The sequence below is a fragment of the Mustela nigripes genome, chromosome X (genome assembly GCF_022355385.1).
Source record: "Mustela nigripes isolate SB6536 chromosome X, MUSNIG.SB6536, whole genome shotgun sequence".
Classification (NCBI taxonomy): domain Eukaryota; kingdom Metazoa; phylum Chordata; class Mammalia; order Carnivora; family Mustelidae; genus Mustela; species Mustela nigripes.
Window position 1 is genome coordinate 1,294,793 of NC_081575.1, and position 26,150 is coordinate 1,320,942.

Consider the following 26,150-nt stretch of genomic DNA (forward strand, 5'->3'; position numbering starts at 1 on the left):
ACCCTGCGGGATCTTGAGGCGAGCACCCCCACCCCCAGGCAGACCTCGCCGGGCGCTGAGCTCATCGGGGGTGGGGGTTGGCGGCGTCGCCAGGCGGCCCAGGCGCTTGAGCTCACGGCGCGCCCCCCCCCCCACCCCCGCCGGCTCCAGGGCGATTTTACCAATTAAGGCTTTCTCGCCGGGCCGGGCGCGGGGCGGGCGCGGGGCGGGAGCGGGGCGGGCGCGGGGCGGGGGTGCGGCCAAAAAGAAGGCGGGCAGCGGCGGCCCATTCGCGTGGAGGCGCGCGGCGCTCAGCGGACGCCAGCGGAACCCCGAGGCGCCGGGCGCGGGCGCCGAGGCGAATCCGGCGCCACCCCCGCAGTCGTGGGCCGCCCGCAGGGACAGCAGGTGAGGCCTCCGCGCGAGACGGTCACAGGCAGCTTGCGGACCGGGAACCGGGGTGACGAAGGAGGGCGGAGAGGCGCCAAGAACGCAGGCGCCGGCGCGTAACCGCGCCCAGGCCAGGCGCCGCTGGGATTCCATGAGCTTGGGATGCGGTACCCAGGGGCTGCCTCCCCTAAAACTAGGGAACACCCGGGAAGGTGTATCTATGCCCAGGGTTGTGGGAACCCTCGGCCATAGGGATCCCTCAGAGAGACGGTGTCTTGAGTGTTTGGCAGGACATAGGCTAAGTGGGTGCCACTTAGTGAGCTAGCCACTGCAGTATTGTCTGGGGAAGAAGGGCCCCCGACAGCAGGTCATTGTGTGGGCTGAGAGTGAGTGGCCACCTGGAGGGAGGACAATCCACAGCCAGTATGGCCCCTGGGAAGGCAACAGTGGCTTCCTCGCTGGCACCAGCTGCCTTGGGCACAGGGGAGCTGGTTCAGGCGCTGCCGCGCTCCGTGGGGGCTGGGACAGGGGTGTGGCCAGGCACCGAAGGCAGGGGCTCCTCCTATGGGCCAGATTCCCTGGCTGGGCCCTGTCCCAGGTTGGCTCCCAGCTGGATGTTCACCACCAGCCAGGATGTGAGCAGCAACATCCCCAGATTCCCTTGCCAGCTGGGTCCCGGAAAAGTAGGTGAAGTCCACTGGCAGGTCCATCTGCATGTGCTCCAAGCCACATGGTCAAGGTGGGAGCTCAGGAAATGACTGTCCCCGCCTGCTGCTCCTGGTCTTGCCCTTCCAGACCAGGTCTCTTCTCACCCACCGTGCCATTCTGCAGCTTTCTTCACCAGCCGAAGCGCCCCTGTAGGAGGGCCTGGCCTGGGGTCTGAGGGCCCCGGGGTGGGCTGGGGGGCGGGGTGTGTCTAACATCCAAGAAAAGAATCTACTCCAAATAAGGGAAAATATGAAAGAGCTGGATTTTGGTTTCCAAGGACTGCCCGATCTGGGGGCTTTGGGATGGGGCGCCATCTGGTGGCGATACTATGTTTCCTGGGGACAAAAATCCTCTACACCCACTTACCTTGTCTCCCCCAAATAGGGAAAGCCTAGCACTGGAAGCCAGGATAACCAGCTTCTGTCCCCTTTTCTGCTGGGGCTGACTACTGATCGGTTACTCTGACTCAGTTTCCCTGGTCTTTGAAGATTATGGAGTGAACACAGATGACCCAGTCGATGGCACTTAGTGAAAAGAAAATCAGTTCTTACCGTAATTCTGTCCTTGGGAACTTTTCAAGTGTGGAAAAAGCAATGGGGTGACAGTAAGCTGGAGGGCAGGGTGATGCGGACACCCAGGCCCACTGCAGAGTAAGCCATATTTGGGCATGACGCGTTGGCTGACCAGTGCCTCCTCTCCCACTGCTCTCTATCCGATGACTTACTACTAATCTGACATTCGATCTAACGAGCAAGTAGAAGGAGGAGAGTCATGCCTTCCTCGAAAGGCATGAAGAAGGGAACACCCTGCTGGGGGGCGGGTACATAGGACTGGGAGGAATGAGTCCACTTGGGATGAACCCCTGGTAGGCTGACTTCTCTTGACTGAAGAGGGTGGCAGTGAGCGTCCCCAACAGGCCTCTTGCCTCTCCGTGCCTTTGCTGGTCTGTCTCTCCACAGCACCCTCCTCACCGTCTCCAGAGTTATTTACCAGAGCTGATTTTGAGTGAATAGCTTTGCCGTTGCCCTTACAGCTTCCCATGGCTCACCCACACCGGTACCCGGACCCCTGTCCTTGGGGGCCCCCTCTGCAGTGCCACGGGTCCTGAAGCCCACCGAGACCCAAGTACTCAGGGCCTGCTGAGCCTTACTGGACCTCCTGGGCCGGCCCTCTGGGTCTGGAAGGCTCCTCCTGTCCCCCGCCCCCTGCCAGGCTTCCTCCTGGGGCCATTGGGGGCCCACTCCCATTCCAACCGGAGAGGAAACCCCCAGCGTCCCAGGTGGATGGCACGGTGGGTGAGGCGTACACTCGCCATCTGCACGCCTCCCTCGGCCCTGGGCCAGTGCCTACTGGCACGCGCAGTCCCTTGCAAGGCCGCTTGCTCCTGGAGAGCCGGCGGCCTTCTGGCCCAGTGCCCCATTTCCTCCGGGACGGGACGGAGAGAGGAGGGAGGGAGGTGGTGGGGACCGGCCAGGCGCAGGTGCGCAGGCCAGGGCCGCGTCGAGCGGGAAGGCAGGCCTGGCACCAGGGTCTGAGGCGGCCGCTTCCCCGGCGTGGGGCACGCGCGCAAAGCGCTCGCAGCGGCGCCTGGCCTGGGACCCACGCCTCTCCACGAGCCCGCTCTTGGGACCGGGCCCTTTCGGGCTGTGTCCGGGTCGGCCGCCCAGGGTGCGGCCGGGGGAAGCCCAGGCGCGTGAGTCCGGGGCGGGGAGGGGGCGGGGGCTGCGGGCACTGGGCGGAGCCCACGTGACCAGGAACAACACCCCGCACTCCTCCACAGGGGCCTAGGAGGAGGAAAGTCCCTTGTATGGCGTGCGTGCCGGAGGCCAAGTGGTCCAACGCCAGACGCGGCTAAGCCTTTTCTTGCTGCAGCGTTTCCTGCAGTGGCGGTGCAAGGCCACGGGGACTAGGGTGCGCCTTAACCCATTCAGGGTCCAACCACCCAGCCCGGAGTGTCGGGGTTGGGTCCGAACTGCCAGGACTGGGGGCCGGAGGAGGCATTCCGACGGGCGGGGCGGGGCGGGGCGGGTGCGGCCCGCAGCCCCCCCCCCCCCCCCGCCCACGGGGCCCCCCCCCCCCGCCCCCCCCCCCCCCCCCCCGCCCGCATTTAAAGGGCTCGTTCTCTCCGCAGCACAATCTCCGCTGTCTGCCTCACCCTCTGCGTGCGGAGGTGCCTGCAACTTTAATTAAGGGGCCGTCCCCTCGCCTAGGCTTCAGCACCGCCCCTCAGCTCCTCGCGCCTCAAAATGAGTAGCTCCCACTCCCGGGCGGGCCAGAGCGCGGCAGGCGCGGCTCCGGGCAGCGGTGCTGACACGCGAGACGCCGAGATGCCAGCCACCGAGAAGGACCTGGCAGAGGACGCACCGTGGAAGAAGATCCAACAGAATACGTTCACGCGCTGGTGCAACGAGCACCTGAAGTGCGTGAGCAAGCGCATCGCCAATCTGCAGACAGACCTGAGCGATGGGCTGCGGCTCATCGCGCTGCTGGAGGTGCTCAGCCAGAAGAAGATGCACCGCAAGCACAACCAGAGGCCCACCTTCCGCCAGATGCAGCTCGAGAACGTGTCCGTGGCGCTCGAATTCCTGGACCGCGAGAGCATCAAGCTTGTGTCCATCGGTGAGGGCACGGGTCGCTCCCGTGGCACGGGAAGGTCGAGGTTGAGGGCGGGGGCTCCACGCGTCCTCCTTTCTCTCCTGGGCCAACCCCTCCTAGCTAGCCCCCCCCCCCAGCCCCGGCGCTGCCCCCCGGGGCCCCCGGGCTCCAACACACAGGCCTCGAGAACAAAGGCGCGCTGGCAGGCTGGTCGGGCGTGCAGACCGCTACGCGCCCCCGCCCGCCGTACCCCGGCTGGCCCGCGCCCAGGCTGAGCTCACATCCTCCGCAGGCCGCGCCCCCGCCACTGCACCCGCGGTGGGAGAGGGCCTGCGGAAGGCGGGCACTGGCCGTAGGGCTTTGGCCCTGCGCCCGGTGCCCCATCCCTGAGGAGGGGGAGTCCCGAGCTCTCCAGCCCCCACTCTCTTCAGCAGTCTGGGAAGGGCCCTCTAACCTTCAGGCGCTCCTGTGGTTCTCACACATGGTGTTGGAGCTTGTGAGTCCCATTGTCTAGGGCGCTTGGCTTTTTTTGGCCCTGGGAGATGAGTCCTAACATTGCAGATGGCTCCAACCCCCCAGTTTAGATCTCCCCTCGGGAAACTTGGGGCCAGAGAGGACCACAGCTAGCAAAAGGGCGCTGAAGGGAACTGGTTTGTAGTCCACTCAAACACCAAGTCACCATTGAGCTTGGGCCAAACTCTTGCTTCCACTTAGGACTTGCTTTTCCGCATCTAGAGCACACGAGCTTCTTGGGAGGTACTCCAGCATGCATTGGGCTCGTGGCCAACCCAGGGTCGTGTCACTGGGCTGGTGAGGCTGCATTGACTGGACCTTCTGACATCCTGGGGTCTTCTCAGGGTGGGGGCCATTCAGGGACTTGCACCAGAACTGGTGACTCCAGGGCAGAAGGAGGAGAGCTTTCTTTTCTTTACCGTTCTTCCAGTTGTCCTTAAGGTCTTGAGCCTTGTTGAGCCAGAGAGTCTGAGGGACACAGGATTCAGGTGCCCCCAGCCACTCAGCGGGCAGGTCTCCAGGGCCCCACCTCTTTCTCTGGAATGCCAGTCGGGGCTGAGGCCCACCCCTCAGTCCCAGCCTCAGTCTAGCCAAGCTGAGTCATCTCTGAGTCTTGGGTGGGGGGGCAACCGGATGTGGGGAGGCAGGCCACACCCCAGCTGTCTGGGGGGGGTCTCCTCCTCCCTCCTCCCTTCTTCTCCTCTAGTGAGCTGGCTGGAGCAGGCCTAGTTCCCAGAGCTTTGCCATATAAGGCAAAAAAATGTTGGAAAGCAGCAGTGATTAGGGGAGGGAGGGGGCAGGCTAGCCCCGGGGCGGGGGAAACGGGGTGGGATGGGGCGGGGCCATGCTGTCTCCCAACCCTGGGCCCCAGTTGTCTGCCCTCCCTCTTTTGTGAGGGGGATGAGGAGGGTTTAGGTTGGCCTCCTATGGACCAGGGGGAGGGCCCAGCCCAACCCACTAAAGCTGATGCGCTTGGCCTTCTGTGTCCCACGTTCCCTCAGGAGTCTGGACGGGATGGGGGGCGCTACTAGGAAGCTCTGGCTGGTCCTGTGCTCTTGGTCTTCTCTGAAACTTCCAGTCACCCCTAGCCTGAAGCCCCTTCTCCACCAGCCCCGCCTACTCTTTGGGGCCATACTTGAGGCAGTAGAGGCAGTAGTGCCAAACCCGGGACCGACCTCAGTCTGGGAGCAGGGAGGCTGCTGTGAGCAGCGCAGCCGGTGCTCGAGGTCCTGCCTGCCGGGTTCGGAGGCTGCCCACCACTGACCCTTTCGGTGGTGTCCGTCCCCATCCTTCCACCCTCAAGCTGACTCATCAGACAAGTGTTTTCTCTTGATTTTTTTGGGGGTGCAGGACTCGTGTCCCTCGGAAAGCCCTCCCCCTTTCAGGGCCCCACCCTTAGGAAGCTGAGACCCAGAAGTGCCTTGGGTGGGGCCCAGAGCCTGGAGAGGTTGCCATGGTGACAGGGGGCTAGGTGCCCGCCCTAACCACTTCCCCTGTGGTGAGCTTGGCCGCCACCCGCCTGAGGCCCAGTGCCCCGCTAGGTGGTGAGGAGGGCAGGCGGTGGCCGGCGAGCTCTGCTGAGGCAGCAGGACTCGGACCCCACCCATGGCTTCTGCCACCCCAGCTGCCACCCAAGCTGGGGCCCTGAGTACCCCACCCAGGCTCATCAGTTCTGCCTTTCTCCTCCTGGGGCTGGGCCAGGGGGTCCCTGGAATGTGCCCTGACCATAACCCTGGGTGTCATGGGGCCCAGCCGTGGGTTCCTTTGTCCTCAGCCCTGCCCTCCCCAGGCTTACTCTGGGTTAGGGTCTGTGGGAGGTGGAGGCGAACTGAGGAAGTGGGGGTGGGGCTCACATCCTCCACTGGAAGGGTCCTTGCCCAACGCCTCTACTTCCCCTGCCTGCTGTGGCCCTCTACCCACCCACCAAAGCCTGAGGCAACAGTTTTCTTTCCCAACTGCCCCGAGGGCAGCCTTCCTCTTCCACGGCCCCATGCCCCCCCCCCCCGGCCCCACCGGGGTCAGGTCGGGGGTCTCCTCTCTGCACTTGCAAGGTTCCAGGTTCACGCTGCTGCTCCTGCCTGCTTCTCTGGAGATGGGCCGCTGCGAAGCACCTTAGGGGAAGGGGGATCCTCCAGAGGCCTCCCCGGGCCCTGTCTGCAGCCTGGGTCTGTTGTTGGTCCTTCCTCCAGGCCCCCCTGTCCCAAGGGCCTCCAGCAACACCGCTGTCACCACATGTCAGTGGGGGGGTCTCCCCCCCTCCCCAGAAGTCTCCTTCATCTCCTTTGCTCCCCCCAGAGACCCTGAGCAGATTGGGCAGGACTCCCAGGCCACCCCCTCGGGGAGCCTCTCCCTCCTCTCTGGGGACCTCCTGCTGCCACGCTCTGTGCCACCTGCGAGTGGCCCGACAGCCTGTGCGTTTGGGCGAGTGGGGATGCCCGCGGCCGGCTCCCTGCCCGCTCAGCGCTGCCATTCGTTCTCCTCACAGACAGCAAGGCTATCGTGGACGGGAACCTGAAGCTGATCTTGGGCCTCATCTGGACCCTGATCCTGCACTACTCCATCTCTATGCCCATGTGGGATGAGGAGGAGGACGAGGAAGCCAAGAAGCAGACGCCGAAGCAGCGGCTCCTGGGCTGGATTCAGAATAAGCTGCCACAGCTGCCCATCACCAACTTCAGCCGGGACTGGCAGAGCGGCAGGGCCCTGGGCGCCCTTGTGGATAGCTGTGCCCCAGGTGAGGGGGGAGGGGGAGACCGCCTGCTAGGGGGGCCCGTGGGTGCCTCCCCCCATCTCACAGCCTTCCTTGTGCCGCAGGCCTGTGTCCTGACTGGGACTCGTGGGACGCCAGCAAGCCTGTGAACAACGCAAGGGAGGCTATGCAGCAGGCTGATGACTGGCTGGGCATCCCTCAGGTAGCCCCTGCCAAGCTGCCTGGAGCCCTCTGGGGCACTGTGGTGCCCGTGGAGACCGGTGTCGCATGGCTTGGAGGTCATGTGGCTCTTGTCTGCCGTCTTTGATAGGTGATCACACCCGAGGAAATCGTGGATCCCAATGTGGACGAGCACTCTGTCATGACCTACCTGTCCCAGTTCCCCAAGGCCAAGCTGAAGCCAGGAGCCCCCCTGCGGCCCAAACTGAACCCCAAGAAAGCCCGAGCCTACGGGCCAGGTGAGCCATCGGGCCGGGGATGCCCTGGGAGCTGACCTCACCCCTGCGGGACTTGGAGGTCTTGGGAGCTCTTCGGTCACGCGGGGGCCAGGTTATCAGATGCCCCGTCAGCGTCCAGCCAATGGGTCTGGACTGGCCAAAACTGGCCACTGGGCTAGAAGTGCCGAGCGCAAGGTGGAGTGAAGTCAGGGAGGGACGACCCAGCCACGGGACTATCAACAAAACCCAGCCAGGGTGTGGAATGGGAGCTAGGGCCGTGGCAGACCCAAGCAAGAGTTCCAAAAAACAGACCTAGGCCTGTCCCACAGCAAGAATGCAGCTGGGCATAAGACTAGGCTGTGCGTGCTGGGCCAGGGTTCACTCAGAATCAGATCACCCAGTTCAGAGCACTCCCGATGGGGTGACGGCAGGGAGGAGCGCTGGCCTGAGGGGGGGCGGTGCGCCGGGGCGAGGAGACGGCCCTGCGAGCCGACTCCGAGCTGCCAGCGCCTGCCTGGCAGGCATCGAGCCCACGGGCAACATGGTGAAGAAGCGTGCAGAGTTCACTGTGGAGACCAGAAGCGCCGGCCAGGGGGAGGTGCTGGTATACGTGGAAGACCCAGCAGGCCACCAGGAAGAGGTAGGGTTAGGGTGGCAGCATGGGGCGGGGCCTCTGCTCGGGGCAGGGACTCATGTGCTCCTTCCTGCCACAGGCAAAGGTGACGGCCAATAATGACAAGAACCGTACCTTCTCTGTGTGGTACGTCCCCGAGGTGACTGGGACTCACAAGGTAAGCCCTCAGCCCAGGGGGAGGCTGCCAGGGGAGGCGGTGGTTGGAAAGCCCTGACCCTGCCCTCACCGTCTGCTCCTCCTGGGGACAGGTCACCGTGCTCTTTGCTGGCCAGCATATCGCCAAGAGTCCCTTCGAGGTGTACGTGGACAAGTCCCAGGGTGATGCGAGCAAAGTGACCGCCCAGGGCCCTGGCCTGGAGCCCAGTGGCAACATCGCCAACAAGACCACCTACTTTGAGATCTTCACGGCAGGTGAGGAGGCCGTTGCTGGGCTGGCCCGTCCGGGAGGAGAGCGCGGAGGGGCCAGGACCAGGTAGGGAGCTGAGCTGCGGTCCCTTGTGGCAGGAGCCGGCACGGGGGAGGTGGAGGTCGTGATCCAGGACCCTACGGGACAGAAAGGCGCTGTGGAGCCTCAGCTGGAGGCCCGGGGTGACAGCATGTACCGCTGCAGCTACCAGCCCACCATGGAGGGGGTCCACACGGTGCACGTCACCTTCGCTGGCGTGCCCATCCCTCGCAGCCCCTACACTGTCACTGTCGGCCAAGGTAGGCCGGTCCCAGCTGCCCCCAGGCGGGGGCGCTGTAGACTGGGCCTCCCTCGGGAGGGGGCAGCTAGGGGGCGCCGCGCTCCCGCCCCTGGCCTGGGCCTCTGTGCTTCCACTGTCTGGGCTCTCTCTCGTCCCCTGCTCGGGCCCTTCCTCCTCTTCTCTCGCCCTCCTCCGTCTCTCTTCTCCACGCTCTCACCTTCGGAAGAGCCCGCTCCAGCTGTTTAGAACTCTGCTGCTCTCTGCTCTGCCCACAGGGGCCACGGTACTTGGATCTGTCTTCCTCTGGGAGGGGACGGGCTGGGCAGGGGGCCCACAGCTGGCGTGGAGTGGCTGGGAGGAGGCCTGGCCTACAGATACTGGGGTCACAGTTCTTCACTGTCCTGGGGGGACCACGTTCGGAGGGATGCCCTGATTCTGATGGCCCAGCCCTGTGGGAGGAAAGGGTGGGGTCACCCAGGGCCAGCTCCCGATGACTTAGCTGGCCCTGTCCCCACAGCCTGTAACCCAGGTGCCTGCCGTGCTGTTGGCCGTGGTCTCCAGCCCAAGGGGGTGCGGGTGAAAGAGACGGCGGACTTCAAGGTGTACACGAAGGGTGCTGGCAGTGGGGAGCTGAAGGTCACTGTGAAGGGTCCCAGTAAGTTGGGCTGCAGCTGGGACAGGTGGCAGTGGCCCTGGGACGGCTGCTGGGCAAGTCTGAGGCCCTCCCTTGTCTTGGGCAGAGGGCGAGGAGCGTGTGAAGCAGAAGGACCTGGGGGACGGTGTCTATGGCTTCGAGTATTACCCTATGGTCCCCGGCACGTACACTGTCACCATCACGTGGGGTGGCCAGAACATCGGGCGCAGGTGAGGCCCTGGGCAGAGCCCTCAGAGCCCAGGCAGCAGTCTTCTCCCCGTGCTGGGCCCTTAGCACTCCTGTGTGTGGCTCTTTTCACAGTCCCTTTGAGGTGAAGGTGGGCACGGAGTGTGGCAATCAGAAGGTGCGAGCCTGGGGCCCCGGGCTAGAAGGTGGCGTCGTTGGCAAGTCAGCAGACTTCGTGGTGGAGGCCATTGGGGACGACGTCGGCACCTTGGGTGAGTTGGAGGCTGGGGACAGAGGGTAACGAGGCCACAGCACTGAGGCTCTGGGGCGCTGATGGGACTGGTGGCTGTTGTCAGGCTTCTCGGTGGAGGGCCCATCACAGGCCAAGATTGAATGTGACGACAAGGGTGACGGTTCCTGTGATGTGCGCTACTGGCCCCAGGAGGCTGGCGAGTACGCTGTGCACGTCCTATGCAATAGTGAAGACATCCGCCTCAGCCCCTTCATGGCGGACATCCGTGAGGCACCCCAGGACTTCCACCCAGACAGGGTAAAAGGCATGGGCTGGTATCCCCAACGGTGTGTTCCTGCTGCTCTGGGTCTTTGGGGGCCTGCACTTGGTCCCCTGAGATCGGGCGGTGTCTCTCATCAGGTGAAGGCACGCGGGCCTGGACTGGAGAAGACGGGTGTGGCTGTCAACAAGCTGGCCGAGTTCACGGTGGACGCTAAGCATGGTGGGAAGGGCGCGCTCCGGGTCCAAGTCCAGGTGGGGTGCCCATCTGTGTTGGGAGTGGTGAGGTGGGGTGGGCGGGTGCCCAGGCCTGGGTGCCAACCGGCGGGCTGCCCATTCCTACCTGCTTTCCAGGACAATGAGGGATGCCCCGTGGAGGCAACAGTCAAGGACAACGGCAATGGCACTTACAGCTGCTCTTACGTGCCCAGGAAGCCCGTGAAGCACACGGCCATGGTGTCCTGGGGCGGCGTCAGCATCCCCAACAGCCCCTTCCGGGTGAGCATCCCTATAGCCCGTCTCCCTTGGCTGCCTGCTTTGTGCCTGGCCCAGCTCTGATGGCCAGAATTCACACCATACAGCTCCCCCATGTCAAATGTACGGCTTGGTGCTTTTGAGAACATTGGGAGGTAGACAGCGATGATCACAGCGGAAAGTTAGGACATTTGCATCATCTGAGCAAGAAAGTCCTCTGCCCTCCAACGCGCCATCCCCAAGCCCGAAGCAAGCACTGATCTGCGCGCTGGCTGTGCGGGTTTGCCTGTCCGGGGCGGTTGCTGTGGACGCATGCATCCATAGGTGGCCTTTTGTAGCTGGTCACTGTCATCGTGGGTCACCCAGGCTGCAGCTCGAGGCAGAACTTCCTGCCGCTTGTGGCTGGAATGATAATACTACAGTGTGGGTGGACTGCGTGGGTGTTTTGCTGTGAATGACGCCCTGTGAACGTTCGAGGACACGCGTTTGTGGGGGTGTGCGAGCGCCCCTGTCCCAACACGTCTGTACGTCGGCGTAGAGCAGCTGTGCCCGACGGTCACATTCTGTGTAATCACTTGAGGAACCACCAAACTGCTTACCGTTTTGTGTGCTTGTTGGCCGTGAGGAGAAAAGCCTCTTCAGGCTCCTCATGCCCTCGCACTTGCCACTGTGCCCTGTAGGTAAATGTGGGAGCCGGGAGCCACCCAAACAAGGTCAAGGTATATGGCCCGGGAGTGGCCAAGACTGGGCTCAAGGCTCATGAGCCAACTTACTTCACCGTGGATTGCACCGAGGCTGGCCAGGGTAAGGCCCTGCCCGGAGTGGGAGGGCAAGCAGGTGAGCAGTCCGAGTGTGATGCCAGCCTCTGCTCCCACCCCCCACCGCAGGTGATGTGAGCATCGGCATCAAGTGCGCCCCTGGTGTGGTGGGCCCCACTGAGGCCGACATTGACTTTGACATTATCCGTAATGACAATGACACCTTCACAGTGAAGTACACGCCCCGCGGAGCCGGGAGCTACACCATCATGGTCCTCTTTGCTGACCAGGTGGGTGCTGCGGCCCCCAGCCCCTAACAGTGCTGCACCTCGGGGCTCGGCTGTGCCCTGACCCACACTCCTCCCACCCCCCCTGCAGGCCACACCCACCAGTCCCATCCGGGTCAAAGTGGAGCCCTCCCATGATGCCAGCAAGGTGAAGGCCGAGGGCCCTGGCCTCAGTCGCACTGGTGAGCATGGGCAGCACCCGGTTGGGGTAGTCGGGGGGCCACGAGGAGGCAAGGGGTGAGGTCCCCTTACATGGCCACCGTGTTGCCTCAGGTGTTGAGCTTGGCAAACCCACCCACTTCACGGTCAATGCCAAAGCTGCTGGCAAAGGCAAGCTGGACGTCCAGTTCTCAGGGCTGGCCAAGGGGGACGCAGTGCGTGATGTGGACATCATCGACCACCATGACAACACCTATACGGTCAAGTACACTCCCGTGCAGCAGGTACTTCCACGCACTCCTCAGCTACGGCTACCAAGAGCGTGGGCTTCCTCGAGTGCTGGGCTGGGTGGGCTGCTCTGGAGGGCTTCCCACCTACTCTTGATTCCCATCTGGGACAGAGCCAGCATGGAATGGAAGGCTGGGGGCAGGGGAGCGAAGCCCGTGTTTCTCTCACCCTTCATCCTCTGTGCCTAAGTGGGGAAGATATGGGCCAGGGAGACCAAGGTCTTAACTCATGGCTGTGCCTTTCTGTGCCCTTTCCAGGGTCCAGTGGGCATCAATGTCACTTACGGAGGGGATCCCATTCCCAAGAGCCCCTTTTCAGTGGGGGTGTCTCCAAGCCTAGACCTCAGCAAGATCAAGGTGTCTGGCCTGGGAGAGAGTAAGTAGCCAGGACTCCGTCACAGTCACTGAGGCTGCCCCAGGGGCTGCCTTGGCTGGATGTCATAGTTCTCTCCCTCGTTCTGTCATCTCAACAGAAGTGGACGTCGGCAAGGACCAGGAGTTCACAGTCAAATCGAAGGGTGCTGGTGGCCAAGGCAAAGTGGCGTCCAAGATCACGGGCCCCTCGGGCACAGCAGTGCCCTGCAAGGTGGAGCCGGGCCTGGGTGCTGACAACAGTGTGGTGCGCTTTGTACCCCGAGAGGAGGGGCCCTATGAGGTCGAGGTGACTTACGACGGTGTGCCTGTGCCCGGCAGCCCCTTTCCTCTGGAAGCCCTGCCCCCCACCAAACCAAGCAAGGTAACTGGGTAGTGGGGGGCCACCTCCTCTTTTCCAAGCTCACCCTCCCTGTTTCTCATTTCTGTCCTCATGACCCATGGCCCTGCATGGGCCCAGCCGGGCTCCTAGCTGATGGGAGAGGGTAGCCAGAACACGAGAAGGGAGATGGGCGGTTGGGCCGGGGGTCAGGGAGGGGACGCAGGTTGGGCTCCTGACCCGCCCCTCTTGCCGTAGGTGAAGGCGTTTGGGCCCGGGCTGCAGGGGGGCAGTGCAGGTTCCCCTGCCCGCTTCACCATCGACACCAAGGGTGCCGGCGTGGGTGGCCTGGGCCTGACTGTGGAGGGCCCCTGTGAGGCCCAGCTCGAGTGCCTAGACAATGGAGATGGCACGTGCTCCGTGTCCTACATGCCCACCGAACCCGGGGACTACAACATCAACATCCTCTTCGCCGATACCCACATCCCCGGCTCTCCGTTCAAGGCCCACGTGGTTCCCTGCTTCGATGCATCCAAAGTCAAGTGCTCGGGCCCCGGACTGGAGCGAGCCACGGCTGGGGAGGCGGGCCAGTTCCACGTAGACTGCTCGAGTGCAGGCAGTGCGGAGCTGACCATCGAGATCCGCTCAGAGGCGGGGCTGCCAGCCGAGGTGCACATCCAGGACCACGGCGATGGCACACACACCATCACCTACATTCCACTCTGCCCTGGGGCCTACACCGTCACCATCAAGTACGGCGGCCAGCCTGTGCCCAACTTCCCCAGCAAGCTACAGGTGGAGCCCGCCGTGGATACCGCAGGCATCCAGTGCTATGGGCCTGGGGTCGAGGGCCAAGGTGAAGCCTCACCATGGGGCATGGGGGCAGAGGGACCCCAGTGCCGCTAGGGCCGCTGGAGCCCCATGCCTCCCCGCCGTGCCTGCCCCTGCAGGTGTCTTCCGAGAGGCCACTACGGAGTTCAGCGTGGACGCCCGGGCTCTGACCCAGACCGGAGGGCCACACGTTAAGGCTCGCGTGGCCAACCCCTCGGGCAGCCTGACTGAGACCTACGTGCGGGACCGCGGTGATGGCACATACCTAGTGGAGTACACGCCATATGAGGATGGTAGGCACTGGGGCTCTGGGCTCCCAGGGCACGGGGCTTGAGAGACGGGGCAGCCTCGGCTGCCCCTGACCTGGCCCGCCCTCCTCTAGGACTCCACTCTGTGGACGTGACCTATGACGGCAGCCCTGTGCCCAGCAGCCCATTCCAGGTGCCTGTGACCGAGGGCTGTGACCCTTCCCGAGTGCGTGTCCACGGGCCAGGGATCCAGAGCGGGACCACCAACAAGCCCAACAAGTTTACCGTAGAGACGAGGTGAGCGGGCGCCTGGGAGGCAGGGGCTGTGATGGGCCTTGCAGTCGCAGGAGATAACGGGCTGTCCATCTGGACTAGGGGAGCCGGCACTGGGGGCCTGGGCCTGGCTGTGGAGGGCCCCTCGGAGGCCAAGATGTCCTGCATGGATAACAAGGACGGCAGCTGTTCGGTCGAATACGTCCCATACGAGGCGGGCACCTACAGCCTTAACGTCACCTACGGGGGCCACCAAGTACCAGGTGAGGAGGCGGGGTAGCTAGGGCTGGCTTGGGACCGTGTGCCGGCCCCTGGCTCTCGCACACAGCGGTCACCCTTCTCCGCTCCACAGGCAGTCCTTTCAAGGTCCCTGTGCATGACGTGACAGATGCATCCAAGGTCAAGTGCTCTGGGCCTGGCCTGAGCCCTGGCATGGTCCGCGCCAACCTCCCTCAGTCCTTCCAGGTAGACACAAGCAAGGCTGGTGTGGCCCCGCTGCAAGTCAAGGTGCAGGGGCCCAAAGGTGAGCATTTGAGTGACCGGGAGTGGGTGGCCATGGAGCCAGTGCCCAGGGACAGAGGACCACCAGGAAACAGGACTCGGCCACTGAGCAGATGTGGCAGGAGGGAGGGGGGGCAAGGTTCCAAGGTGGCCCCCAGACTAGTATCTAGTGTCATAGCAGCTCAGGACCATTCCCTGGGAAGGGCAGGTGAGGGCAAAGCAAGGTCGAGGCCTGGGGTGGGAGCAGAGGGCCCGTCCAGCCAAAGCTTCGGTGGTCCAGTGTGGTGCGGCCAGGGGTCCCAGGAAACTGGCTGAGTCTCTCTCTGGGACTGGGACCAGGCCTGGTGGAGCCTGTGGACGTCGTGGACAATGCTGATGGCACCCAGACCGTAAACTACGTGCCCAGCCGGGAGGGGCCCTACAGCATCTCGGTGCTGTACGGGGAGGAAGAGGTTCCCCGCAGGTGAGAGGCGGGGCTTGCTGCCTGTGGGAAGGGGCCCGGGCCGAGCACCGATTTATCCTGACCATTCACGTAACACCCTGGCCCAACAGCCCCTTCAAGGTCAAAGTGCTGCCTACGCATGATGCCAGCAAGGTGAAGGCCAGTGGCCCTGGGCTCAATACTACTGGTGTGCCCGCCAGCCTGCCTGTGGAGTTCACCATTGATGCGAAGGACGCGGGAGAGGGCCTGCTAGCTGTCCAGATCACGGTGAGCTGGCTGCCTGGGCGGCCACCTGGCTCGGCCAGCTTGCAGCTTTGGCCACAGAGAAGGCAGGGGACGGGAGGGACCTAGGCCAGTGCAGTGCACAGCACAGGGCACGCGACCGGGATGAGCGGACCAGTCCGGGGCTGTGGTCTCCCTTGGGAGCTGGGCCAGTGAGGCCAGATCCCCTGCCTCTAGGGTGGTGGTGGTGGGCACAGGCCACTCCGTGCACGTGACCCAAGCCTTGGGTGCCTCATCTGGCCCACCAGTAGTGTTCTTCTCACGGGTCAGGTATAAGGCTAGAACCTCGAGATCTTCCAGGGGAGCTCCTGCTAGTGCTTGAGCAGGCCCCTGGGTCAGAGGGCGGGAGCCAAGAGGCGGTCATGGCCATACAGCAGGGTGGGCCCCAGGCTCCCCGGCTCCCACCTGTCTCGCAGGGGTGCATCTGGGATTTGGGACTTGCCTTCTGGATCCCGGCCGTGGCTGAGTAAAGGACGGACAACTCCGGGTGCGGGCAGCCCTGTTGAGCCATGGCCGTCAAAGGACTCGGAGGCTGCCCCTTGGTTTCTGCTCCTCCGAGTGGATCTGAGGCGCCCCGGGGCCTGGTTGCCCTCAAGCTGACCACCCCTCCCCCTGCACTCCACCACGCAGGACCCCGAGGGCAAGCCCAAGAAGACGCACATCCAAGACAACCATGACGGCACGTACACCGTGGCCTATGTGCCCGACGTGACGGGCCGCTACACCATCCTGATCAAGTATGGCGGCGACGAGATCCCCTTCTCCCCATACCGCGTCCGGGCCGTGCCCACCGGGGACGCCAGCAAGTGCACCGTGACAGGTGAGCCAGCCCGCTGGCGGCCGCGGCGCTCAGCACGGGGCTTGGGTGTGCCTGTGTGCCAGGGCTCGCTGCTTGGGGCGGCGTGTGGGAGTGGGGGCCGCCCCCTTGAGTGACTCACCTGACCTTTCTCCTTGCTCTCTGCCCTCTCACCTCAGTGTCAATCGGAGGTCACGGGCTAGGTAAGCTGCTTGCTGGGGCCATTCCCGATGCCCCTCCTGCCCAGAGGGCAGCTTCCTTTTCCTCTCCCGGGCTGGCTCCCGGGGCAGTTCCAGCTGCAGCTCTCGGCAGGGACGGGGGGGCTGGAGGGTTAGTGCCCAGGGCGGCCTCCAGAGCGGAGCATGAGTGCTCCGGCCCTCCCTCTCGCTGGGCCTCTGTTTCCCCATCCGAGATGTCGGGTTGCAGCTGAGAGCTTTGGGGTGAGGTGCGTCCTGAGAAGCACCCCACCGGGGGCCTCTGGGGTCTGGGGATCTTGGCTCCCTGGGGAAGCCCCGGGGGCGGGCAGCAGGCCCTGCCTTCTTCTCACTTCGTCCTTCCGTGGCAAGGGCTCCTGCGTGGGCTGAGGGGACAAGGGGTCTCCCCTTAGCAGTGGGAGTCCCCAGCCCTGGCAAGATCCACAGACTTCCAGCCCCATCTCCCGGGGGCCTCCGTGTCCCCGGTGGGGGGAGGTACAGACTGCATGAGTGGGCGGGGCGGGCTGGTAGTGCAGTAGCAGCGGCGTCGCCTGCTTGGGCGGGTAGCATGGCAGGGCCCAGCCCAGCCTCAGAGCCCCAAAGTGCACTCGGCGGCCTGCCCGCCCTCCCTGCCTCCTGCCCTCTACCCCGCACCCTCAGCAGTGACGTTATTCGCATAGTGCCCAACCAGGCATGAAGGCTCTCCTGCTTGGGCCTGGGAGGGGAGCTCTAGCCCTAGCCAGGGATGCCAGGGACACCAGTAAGGGGTGACAGTTACCCTGGAGCTTGGGTGAGGTGGCCAGGACGAGATTTAGAGGGTGATGAGGATCTCGGGACAGGGGTCCAGTGGCTCGGAAGGACAGGCTCCAGGATCTCCAAAGACAGGCATGCGTGCCTAGGGCAGGGGAGCAGGGCCAAGACTCGGCCAGAAGAGTGGTCGCAGTTTATGTGGCCAGTGTGTGCAGAATGGAGGCAGAGAGCCCGGCAGGGGAGCTGAAGTCACCTTCGGATTGGTCATAGCGATGGCTTGGGCCAGGCTGGTGGTGATGTGGCTTAAGCGGACAGCCAACTTGGTTAGCGTAGTGTGAGGTCCGGGAGGCCGAGACCTGCCGATGGACCGCGCGGGCAGGGGGAGCAGCTGGACGGACCGGGAAGGCAAGGCCCAAGCCGTGAGCTGGGTGGCGGGCCAGATCGCCAGCTGAGAGTGGGGTGGGTGGCAGGGTGGGCAGCAGGTGGCCCAGTCTGGAGCTGGAGAGAGCCCAGCACGGCAGGAGCCCTTGGGCAGGGGTGCCCCTCCAAAGGCCCTCGAGCAGGCCTGGTGCTCTCCGCTGCTTCCCCATAGGAAGCGCCCCTCACCGCCAGGCCTTGCAGCCACAGCCCCCTGAGCCTTCACGGCAGAGCTCAGACCATAACGTCACTGTCCCTCCCCTTTCCTCGGGCACTCTGGGGCCCTTGAGGCTGCTAGCAGTGGTGGCTGTGGCTTGGGCCTCCCGTCCCCGTCTCCCCTGGGTGCTGCCGCTGCCTGCTGTGCCGTGCTGCTTGGGCGCTCACCCCCGCTTCTCCCCGCTCCCGGCTCCCGGCTCCCGGCTCCCCGCCTGCCCGGCGCCCGGCTCCCCGCCTGCCCGGCGCCCGGCCGCCCCTCCGCCCCTCCCCTCCAGCCTGCGGTCGGTCGAGCGCGTGTTCTCAGTCGTCAGGAAACTCCACTTCACCTTCAGGCCTGGGGGGCGGGAGGCCAGTGTCACGCCCCCACCTCCACGCTGCCGCAGGACCCTGCCGCACCGCAGCACCCGCACACCGCGCTGGGGCCCAGGGCCGGGCTGCAGGGAAGGAGGCGGCCGCGGACCGAGCCAGGGCGCTGGTGTTGGTCCACGGCACTGGTCAAGGCTGAGTTGGTGGGGGAGGTGGCGGCAAACGCTCGTGTCCTGACGGCAGGGGTGGCCTCTCGGGCCTCTGGGCCCCTTCCTTTCTCCCAGACACCTGTGTGCCACCCATCGGGCCTTTCCCACATAGGGCTATCCCCAAGACAGGACTCCCTGGCTTGAGGCGGCTCTGGGGAACCTTTTCCTGCCTTCTGAGAAACCACTCACCGTCCCAGCTTTGGGGGGGTGGGGGCGGGGCCGGGGCGGCTGCGCTTGGTGGCAATGAGAGGCCCGGGCGGGTGGCAGGCCGATGGGAACAGCTCTGGTGCCGTGCTCACACGCTGGCCCCCCCTTTGGGGACCCGCCCTGCCCCACCAGGTGCTGGCATTGGCCCCACCATCCAGATTGGGGAGGAGACGGTGATCACGGTTGACGCCAAGGCGGCAGGCAAAGGCAAGGTGACCTGCACCGTGTGCACACCCGACGGCTCGGAGGCGGACGTGGACGTGGTCGAGAACGAGGACGGCACCTTTGACATCTTCTACACAGCTCCCCAGCCGGGCAAATACGTCATCTGCGTGCGCTTTGGTGGCGAGCACGTGCCCAACAGTCCTTTCCAAGTGACGGTCAGGAGGGGCCAGGGTTGAGGGGTCTGTTCCGATGGAGCTGGCCCTGTCCTTGCCCTCTGTGACACCACTCTCTCCCTCTTATGTTACTCCACAGGCTCTAGCCGGGGACCAGCCCACGGTGCAACCCCCACTTCGGGCTCAGCAACTGGCCCCACCATACACGTATGCCCAGGGAGGCCAGCAGACCTGGGTACGGCCTCATCTGCCTCATTCAGGCTCTCCTGGCCTGAGGGGACGCTTGGGGGCTGGCCAACGGGGTGTCCTGTGAGGCCCCATCCTGCCGTGCCTAAGGAGGGACCCCCAGATCCTTCCCTGGGGACTTCCTCTCCTCCTGCGATCCCTCACTTGGGCCCTCTGTCTCCACTGTAGGCCCCGGAGAGACCCCTGATGGGTGTCAATGGGTTGGACGTCACCAGCCTGAGGCCCTTCGACCTTGTCATCCCCTTCACCATCAAGAAAGGCGAGATCACAGGTGAGTGGGAGCAGGAGGGAGCTTGGGAGTCACAGGGGCCAGGCTTTGCCAGCAGGAGCCCTGACCCTGGCCGCACCACCCCGCAGGGGAGGTGAGGATGCCCTCGGGCAAGGTGGCACAGCCAGCCATCACCGACAACAAGGATGGCACCGTGACTGTTCGCTACGCGCCCAGCGAAGCTGGCTTGCACGAGATGGACATCCGCTACGATGACATGCACATCCCAGGTGTGCCTCTGGCCCGCTGGCCCCGCCTCGCGAGGGGACGGGGGGCCTGGAGAGGTGACGCCTAGACCCCATTCCCCATGGCCCCTTTTCCTGCCTCAGGAAGCCCCCTGCAGTTCTATGTGGATTACGTCAACTGTGGCCACGTCACGGCCTACGGGCCTGGCCTCACGCACGGAGTGGTGAACAAGCCTGCCGTCTTCACCGTGAACACCAAGGACGCGGGAGAGGGTGAGCAGCAGCTCTGCTCTTAACCTGCCTGTGTGTGGAGGGACCCCCACCCTCATCTAGTGGCGAGCTGGGCACAAGGGGGATGCTCTGCGAGTTGGGGCTCCCCACCCTGCTGCCTGGCCCCTGCCGGCCTGCTGGGGCTCTTCTCTCCCAGCGGTCCGCGCCGTTCTCATCTTCACCCACGACTCTCTCTAGGGGGCTTGTCCCTGGCCATTGAGGGCCCATCCAAAGCAGAAATCAGCTGCACAGACAACCAAGATGGGACCTGCAGCGTCTCCTACCTGCCTGTGCTGCCAGGCGATTACAGCATCCTGGTCAAGTACAATGAACAGCACATCCCAGGCAGCCCCTTCACCGCCAGGGTCACAGGTGGGTGACCCTGGGAGCAGGGACAAAGGTGGGCAGGTGGCAAGGTGGGCACAGTCTCCCTCGCACCTGGGCATGACAGTGACTGTCCCCTGGCAGGTGACGACTCGATGCGCATGTCCCACCTGAAGGTGGGCTCTGCTGCTGACATCCCCATCAACATCTCGGAGACGGACCTCAGCCTGCTGACCGCCACGGTGGTGCCCCCATCCGGCCGGGAGGAGCCCTGCCTGCTGAAGCGACTGCGCAACGGCCACGTTGGTAAGAGGTGGAGGGGCGGGTCTTCTGGAGTGGAGGGAGGCTGTGAGGGGAGGGCCTGCCCTTCCCCAGCTGACAGCCCCGCCCTGCGCCCAGGGATCTCGTTCGTGCCCAAGGAGACAGGGGAGCACCTGGTGCACGTGAAGAAAAACGGCCAGCATGTGGCGAGCAGCCCCATCCCCGTGGTGATCAGCCAGTCAGAGATCGGGGATGCCAGCCGCGTGCGGGTCTCAGGCGAGGGCCTCCATGAAGGCCGCACCTTTGAGCCTGCAGAGTTCATCATCGACACCCGTGATGCCGGTAGGTGGTGGCGGCTCACCAGCTGGGGCAGGAGCCCGGGGCTTGGCCCCCCCGGCTCAGCGGCATGCCTTCCACAGGCTACGGCGGGCTGAGCTTGTCCATTGAGGGCCCTAGCAAGGTGGACATCAACACAGAGGACCTAGAGGACAGCACATGCAGGGTCACATACTGCCCCACAGAGCCTGGCAACTACATCATCAACATCAAGTTCGCTGACCAGCATGTGCCTGGTGAGTGCGGCACCCACGCACAGCCCCCGTGACTGAGCCTCCGTGCCCCACCCCGGCCCATGCCGCACACCAGAGCCTTCCCGCAGAGATGTAACCTGTGACACGCGAGCTGTGCTCTCTTCCTGCAGGCAGCCCCTTTTCCGTAAAGGTAACGGGAGAGGGCCGGGTGAAGGAGAGCATCACACGCCGGAGACGAGCCCCTTCAGTGGCCAACGTGGGCAGTCACTGCGACCTCAGCCTGAAGATCCCTGGTAGGACCTGTAGGGAGCCAGGCCCAGGTGGTCCCAAGCAGAGGGGGTGGGGCCCAGGACCCCTGCTCACCAGGCTGTCCCCCTCCCTGCAGAAATTAGCATCCAGGACATGACTGCACAGGTCACCAGTCCATCAGGCAAGAGCCACGAGGCCGAGATTGTGGAAGGGGAGAACCATACCTACTGCATCCGCTTCGTGCCCGCCGAGATGGGCGTGCACACGGTCAGCGTCAAGTACAAGGGCCAGCACGTGCCCGGGAGCCCCTTCCAGTTCACCGTGGGGCCACTGGGGGAAGGGGGAGCCCACAAAGTTCGTGCTGGAGGCCCTGGCCTGGAAAGGGCTGAAGCCGGCATGCCAGGTAGCCCTGCGCCTTGAGGGCCTTTTGCTCTTCAGCCTGGGGGATGGAGGGGGCGTGAGGAAGTAGCAGCCAGGTTGCCATCAGTGGGGCTTAGAGGGGACTGAGGACCTCTCTGAGGACACCCTGTTTTCCCACAGCTGAATTTAGCATCTGGACCAGGGAAGCTGGTGCTGGGGGCCTGGCCATCGCTGTTGAGGGCCCCAGCAAGGCCGAGATCTCCTTTGAGGACCGCAAGGACGGCTCCTGTGGTGTGGCTTACGTGGTCCAGGAGCCAGGTACTGAGAGCTTGGCTGCGGTTGGGGGCGGTAGCCCCTGGGTGTGGGCTGCTCTGGCTTGCTCCCACCCTCCACCCTGAGGTCCCAGGGTCACCCAGTCCATCTGTGGGACAGACAGGGGCCTTCCAGCATGCCCTCTGTGCTCTCTCCCTGCCCAGGTGACTACGAGGTCTCGGTCAAGTTCAACGAGGAGCACATCCCTGACAGCCCCTTCGTAGTACCTGTGGCTTCTCCGTCTGGCGATGCCCGTCGCCTTACTGTTTCTAGTCTTCAGGTGAGGCACTGAGAGAAACCGCCTGCCTGGGGCTCCTGGGCCCGGCCAGACCAGAGCCGCCGCACAGAGCCGGCCTTGGCCCTGTGTCAAGTGACCCGCCCAGCCCAGCTCGGGGCGCCGGGCCTCTGCTCTGGCCGGGTGCAGCCCATGCTTGGGGTTGGCAGGAAGCACCCCTGCCCGCTGTGTGGAGTTTTTCTCGTGTCTCAGGTCTAAAGGCTTTGAACAGAAGCCTGTGCCCGTTGAGCACCAGGGCTGAGGTTTAAAGAGGGATAGCCTGCCAGGGCTGAGGGCTGCCCACGGGGAGGGGCTGCCCTCCGTTGCTGCTGTCTGGGTGTATGGCTGCAGAGTGTGGATCTGGGGGCGGGTGCATGTGTGTGTAGCTTGCCGGCCCCCAAGAATCAGTGGCTCTCCCTCTTTAAACCAGATTGGACGCCAGATGGGTAAGTGGAACCCCAGGGGCCTTCCTGCTGCTGGGGCCCTGCTCTCCCGTGCCCAGCCACCCTGTCTAACCACATCTGCTGTGCTTCCAGGAGTCAGGGCTAAAGGTCAACCAGCCAGCCTCTTTTGCAGTCAGCCTGAACGGGGCCAAGGGGGCGATCGATGCTAAGGTGCACAGCCCCTCGGGAGCCCTGGAGGAGTGCTATGTCACAGAGATCGACCAAGGTGAGGCCCTGTCCCCGCCCGGGCCACCCACCCATCTTCCCTGGCCCTGCTGGGAGCAGTGGGCCTGCCCAGCCGGCTGGAAGCAGACTGAGAGTACAGAAGGACGGTACAGATCTGGAAGCAGGGCCCGAACCCCGAGGCTCCCTCAGCCAGGCGACCCTTCCCCCACTCGTGACCCAAGCCCTTGCCGGGGGTTTGTGTCTGGCTCAGAGGCCACAGCGGCTAGGAAGGAGAAAGCCTGCAGCGGGCGGTGTGATGCTGTCTCCTCGGGGAGAGACCTCAAGTCTAGCCACGGGGCTGGCCCACTCCTTAGCCAGGGCCTGGCACTTGCCATATAGGTCTGAGGCAGCCTAGAGGTGAGAAGAGCTGGTTCAGCCCATTTCACTAGCCTCACAGCTGGTCCTGCCCCTCCACAGCCATGGGACCTCAGGTTCCTGTCGCGTATGTGCCCCTGTCCACGTGTAAGGACTATGGCCTTCATGGTAACCTTTTCAGGGAAGCAGAGAGCCAGGTGTTTGGCTTGGAGCTTTCCATCCAAGTGAGCACCAGCGCTGGGCTGCTTGCGGCTTCAGGAGTTCTGGGATGCGGGCTGTGGTTGCTCGGTGTGGTCCAGCTGGACTGGTGGGGCAAGGGGACCTCCTCACAGGTGGCCACTTGCTTGGTTTTGGAGGAGGGACCTCAGGCCCACAGCGTGCTCCTCTGTTCCTCAGATAAGTATGCCGTGCGCTTTATCCCACGGGAGAATGGTGTCTACCTGATCGACGTCAAGTTCAACGGCACCCACATTCCTGGAAGCCCTTTCAAGATCCGCGTTGGGGAACCTGGGCATGGAGGGGACCCGGGCCTGGTGTCCGCCTATGGAGCCGGCCTGGAAGGTGGTGTCACAGGTAGGTCAGTGAATGTGGCTTCCAGGGTGTGGACCCCGCCGCCAGGGCCCCTCCACCAGGTTCTCATTGACAGCAGGCGGTGTGCAGAGGTGACATAGCTATGCCGGAGGGATGGGCGTGAGAGTCGGGGACTGGGGAAGCAGTGCAGGCCAGCTCTTCCTGACCTCCCCTGCCCCCAGGGAGCCCAGCTGAGTTTATCGTGAACACGAGCAATGCTGGAGCAGGTGCCCTGTCGGTAACCATCGACGGGCCCTCCAAGGTGAAGATGGATTGCCAGGAGTGCCCTGAGGGCTACCGTGTCACCTATACGCCCATGGCACCTGGCAGCTACCTCATCTCCATCAAGTACGGTGGCCCCTACCACATTGGGGGCAGCCCCTTCAAGGCCAAAGTCACAGGTGAGCCTTGCACCAGACTTCTGGTTCCCCATCCCAAAGCCTGGCCCTCTGGCCACCTGTCCGTGCCCTAACGGGCTATGCCCTGCAGGTCCCCGGCTCGTCAGCAACCACAGCCTGCACGAGACATCATCGGTGTTCGTGGACTCCCTGACCAAGGCTGCCGGGGCCCCCCAGCATGGGGCCCCGGGGGCAGGGTCCACGGATGCCAGCAAGGTGCTGGCCAAGGGCCTGGGGCTGAGCAAGGCCTACGTGGGCCAAAAGAGCAGCTTCACAGTAGACTGCAGCAAAGCAGGTGGGTGCCCCCGCCCCCGCCCCCGCCCATCCAGAGGAGCAGGCCAGAGAGAAGACTGGATGACTGGGGTTCAGGAACATGGGAAGAAGGGGTTAGGTGGGGTAGGGGTGCCTCCCATCTGGGCCTCTCTGCCATCTTCTCTACCCCTCAGGAAAGTGGCTTGGGAGAAGCGGGAGTTGCCTCTGCTGGGAGGGGAGCGGGGCTGCCGGCAACGCTAGGAAGGGCTCTCCCCTCTCAGCGGATGGGGGTGGCAGCGGGAGGGCACCAAGACAGAAAGAGGGGTCAGCGCGGTCTCCACTGAAGGGAGGAGACTTGAGCCTGGGAACAGAGGCCCCTTCCCCGCCAGGCAACAACATGCTGCTGGTAGGGGTGCACGGCCCCCGGACACCCTGCGAGGAGATCCTGGTGAAGCACGTGGGCAGCCGGCTCTACAGCGTGTCTTACCTGCTCAAGGACAAGGGAGAGTACACGCTGGTGGTCAAGTGGGGTGACGAGCACGTCCCAGGCAGCCCCTACCGTGTCCTGGTCCCCTGAGCTCTGCCTGTACTGGCCGGCAGACCCAGGACGAGACGTGTCCCGCACCCATGCCCCCCACCTGAGCAGCCCCCCCCCCCCCCGCCCCCAGTCTCCTCGGCCCCAGAGCCCCGGCCGGCCTGGCCGCCCCATCACTGCAGCCACCCCACCCCTGCATTGCACTCACTTGCCTCCACTTGGGCAAAGGAGAGAGGCGAGCAGAGGTAGCCCTTTGGTGGCTCTGCCTAGCTTCTTTGGTTCTGGGAGGGTGAGGGATGGGGGTACTATGCATGACCCCCCGCTAGTTCTCCTCCCTAGCCAAGAAGAATAAAGTTCTGCTTCCATTCTCCTCAGGATGGCTCTAGCTTTCTTGCAAGGGTGCCTGCAGGATGGATCAAATGTGGGCATAAGCCACAAGCTGATGGAGCTCCAGGCCTGGCACACAGGGGCTCCTGCTTTCCCCTACCATGCACACGGCACCCCCCCCCCCAACTCTTGGAGGCCCACTGGCACTTAAGTCTTGTTCGCCTTCCTAGGTTCAGACCAATGGAAGGGGTGAGATGTGTAGCACAGCAGCACAGGGCTTGACACCGGTGCGCGCTTCCTAGGTCACACCAGGAACGGATATCATCCTAAGGGAAAGCCGGGCTGTGACTGGACTACGGAAGGCGAAGCGCCGGACAGGAAGGCCAATGAATGGGCCTTGAAATCCCAGCAGTCCCTGGCCATTTCCTGGGCTTCTTAAATGTGTCACCATCCCCCAGTGTAAGGGAAGGTCATGAGGACCTCTGCCCCAAAGCATCTCGAGGCCTCTCCGTGTACAGGCGGCCCTTTTCAAGCTGCTGCCTACAGGGAAGTTCGCCCTGCTCGAACCCCAGCCGCCTCCCACCCAGAAGGCCATGCCCTGCTTCCCTGAGATGACCTCTTCAGCCCAGGGGGGTGATCTGAGCCCTAGCCCTAGCCCTAACCCTTCCCACATCCCACCCAACAATCTCCCACTCTCAAACACAACATCCACTACTCTGGCCAAGTCCTGGTTCTACACCCCTCTAAGCTTTGATAGCCCCAGGGTGGCCCCTCATAGCCAACCCCTCCCCCCACTTCCTCCTACAGGCAGCCTTGCCCCCAACATGCAGGGAGACTTAAAACCCACCCAAACCTAGGCCTTCCAAAGCCTCCCCTAACGGGGCAACTCCAGGATTGCTGGCCATCCCCCTATGTGGAAACAACTTCTGAGCCATCATGAACGCAGGGCCTAGAGCAACACTTACACCACCGCCCAGTGAAAGAAGAACATGAGCCCAGGAAGGGAAAAAGAAAACCAGGCTGTGGCCACCTACCCAAGCGACAGGTGCCCGTGCCCCAAATACAGGGACAAACAACACAGCAAGGGCAATTGGTGATCTCCACTAAAGTGCCACTGGGTCCACACTGCTCCTGAACCTGGGTCTGGTCTGCTACCC

At 64.0% G+C, this 26,150-nt stretch overlaps 1 protein-coding gene across 4 annotated transcripts; it reads left to right on the forward strand.

Annotated features, from left to right (window-relative positions):
- The first annotated feature begins 284 nt into the window (after positions 1-284).
- On the forward strand, positions 285-25,040 carry FLNA (filamin A). 4 transcript variants are annotated; one of them, XM_059384969.1, is made up of 49 exons: positions 296-387; positions 2,858-2,988; positions 3,209-3,696; positions 6,671-6,919; positions 7,000-7,097; positions 7,206-7,353; positions 7,854-7,972; positions 8,046-8,123; positions 8,215-8,377; positions 8,471-8,671; positions 9,170-9,307; positions 9,393-9,516; positions 9,608-9,744; positions 9,829-10,022; positions 10,125-10,238; positions 10,338-10,481; positions 11,138-11,261; positions 11,345-11,505; positions 11,594-11,684; positions 11,776-11,945; positions 12,207-12,324; positions 12,422-12,684; positions 12,898-13,495; positions 13,590-13,763; positions 13,853-14,015; positions 14,094-14,254; positions 14,344-14,514; positions 14,832-14,955; positions 15,045-15,201; positions 15,847-16,036; positions 16,192-16,215; positions 18,444-18,691; positions 18,789-18,884; positions 19,064-19,166; positions 19,253-19,393; positions 19,493-19,621; positions 19,817-19,990; positions 20,087-20,248; positions 20,342-20,545; positions 20,623-20,775; positions 20,904-21,026; positions 21,119-21,385; positions 21,523-21,660; positions 21,819-21,934; positions 22,465-22,597; positions 23,308-23,484; positions 23,664-23,882; positions 23,971-24,174; positions 24,521-25,040. In XM_059384969.1, the coding sequence occupies exons 3-49, from the start codon at positions 3,324-3,326 to the stop codon at positions 24,706-24,708; spliced, it is 7,944 nt and encodes a 2,647-aa protein (XP_059240952.1). In that variant the 5' UTR covers positions 296-387; positions 2,858-2,988; positions 3,209-3,323; the 3' UTR covers positions 24,709-25,040. The 4 variants fall into 4 exon arrangements, with proteins under 4 accessions (XP_059240953.1, XP_059240952.1, XP_059240955.1 ...); XM_059384972.1 differs by having other exon boundaries at positions 13,144-13,495; XM_059384970.1 differs by lacking the exon at positions 2,858-2,988 and having other exon boundaries at positions 285-387.
- Positions 25,041-26,150: the final 1,110 nt, after the last annotated feature.

What these genes read in the sequence shown, in the direction of transcription:
- FLNA (XM_059384970.1), top strand. Translation starts at nt 3,324, where the DNA reads ATGAGTAGCTCCCACTCCCGGGCGGGCCAGAGCGCGGCAGGCGCGGCT. An exon ending in CAAGAAAGGCGAGATCACAG is followed by an intron (nt 19,167 to 19,252) that starts GTGAGTGGGAGC and finishes ACCACCCCGCAG; the next exon opens with GGGAGGTGAGGATGCCCTCG. An exon ending in TTACGTGGTCCAGGAGCCAG is followed by an intron (nt 21,661 to 21,818) that starts GTACTGAGAGCT and finishes CTCCCTGCCCAG; the next exon opens with GTGACTACGAGGTCTCGGTC.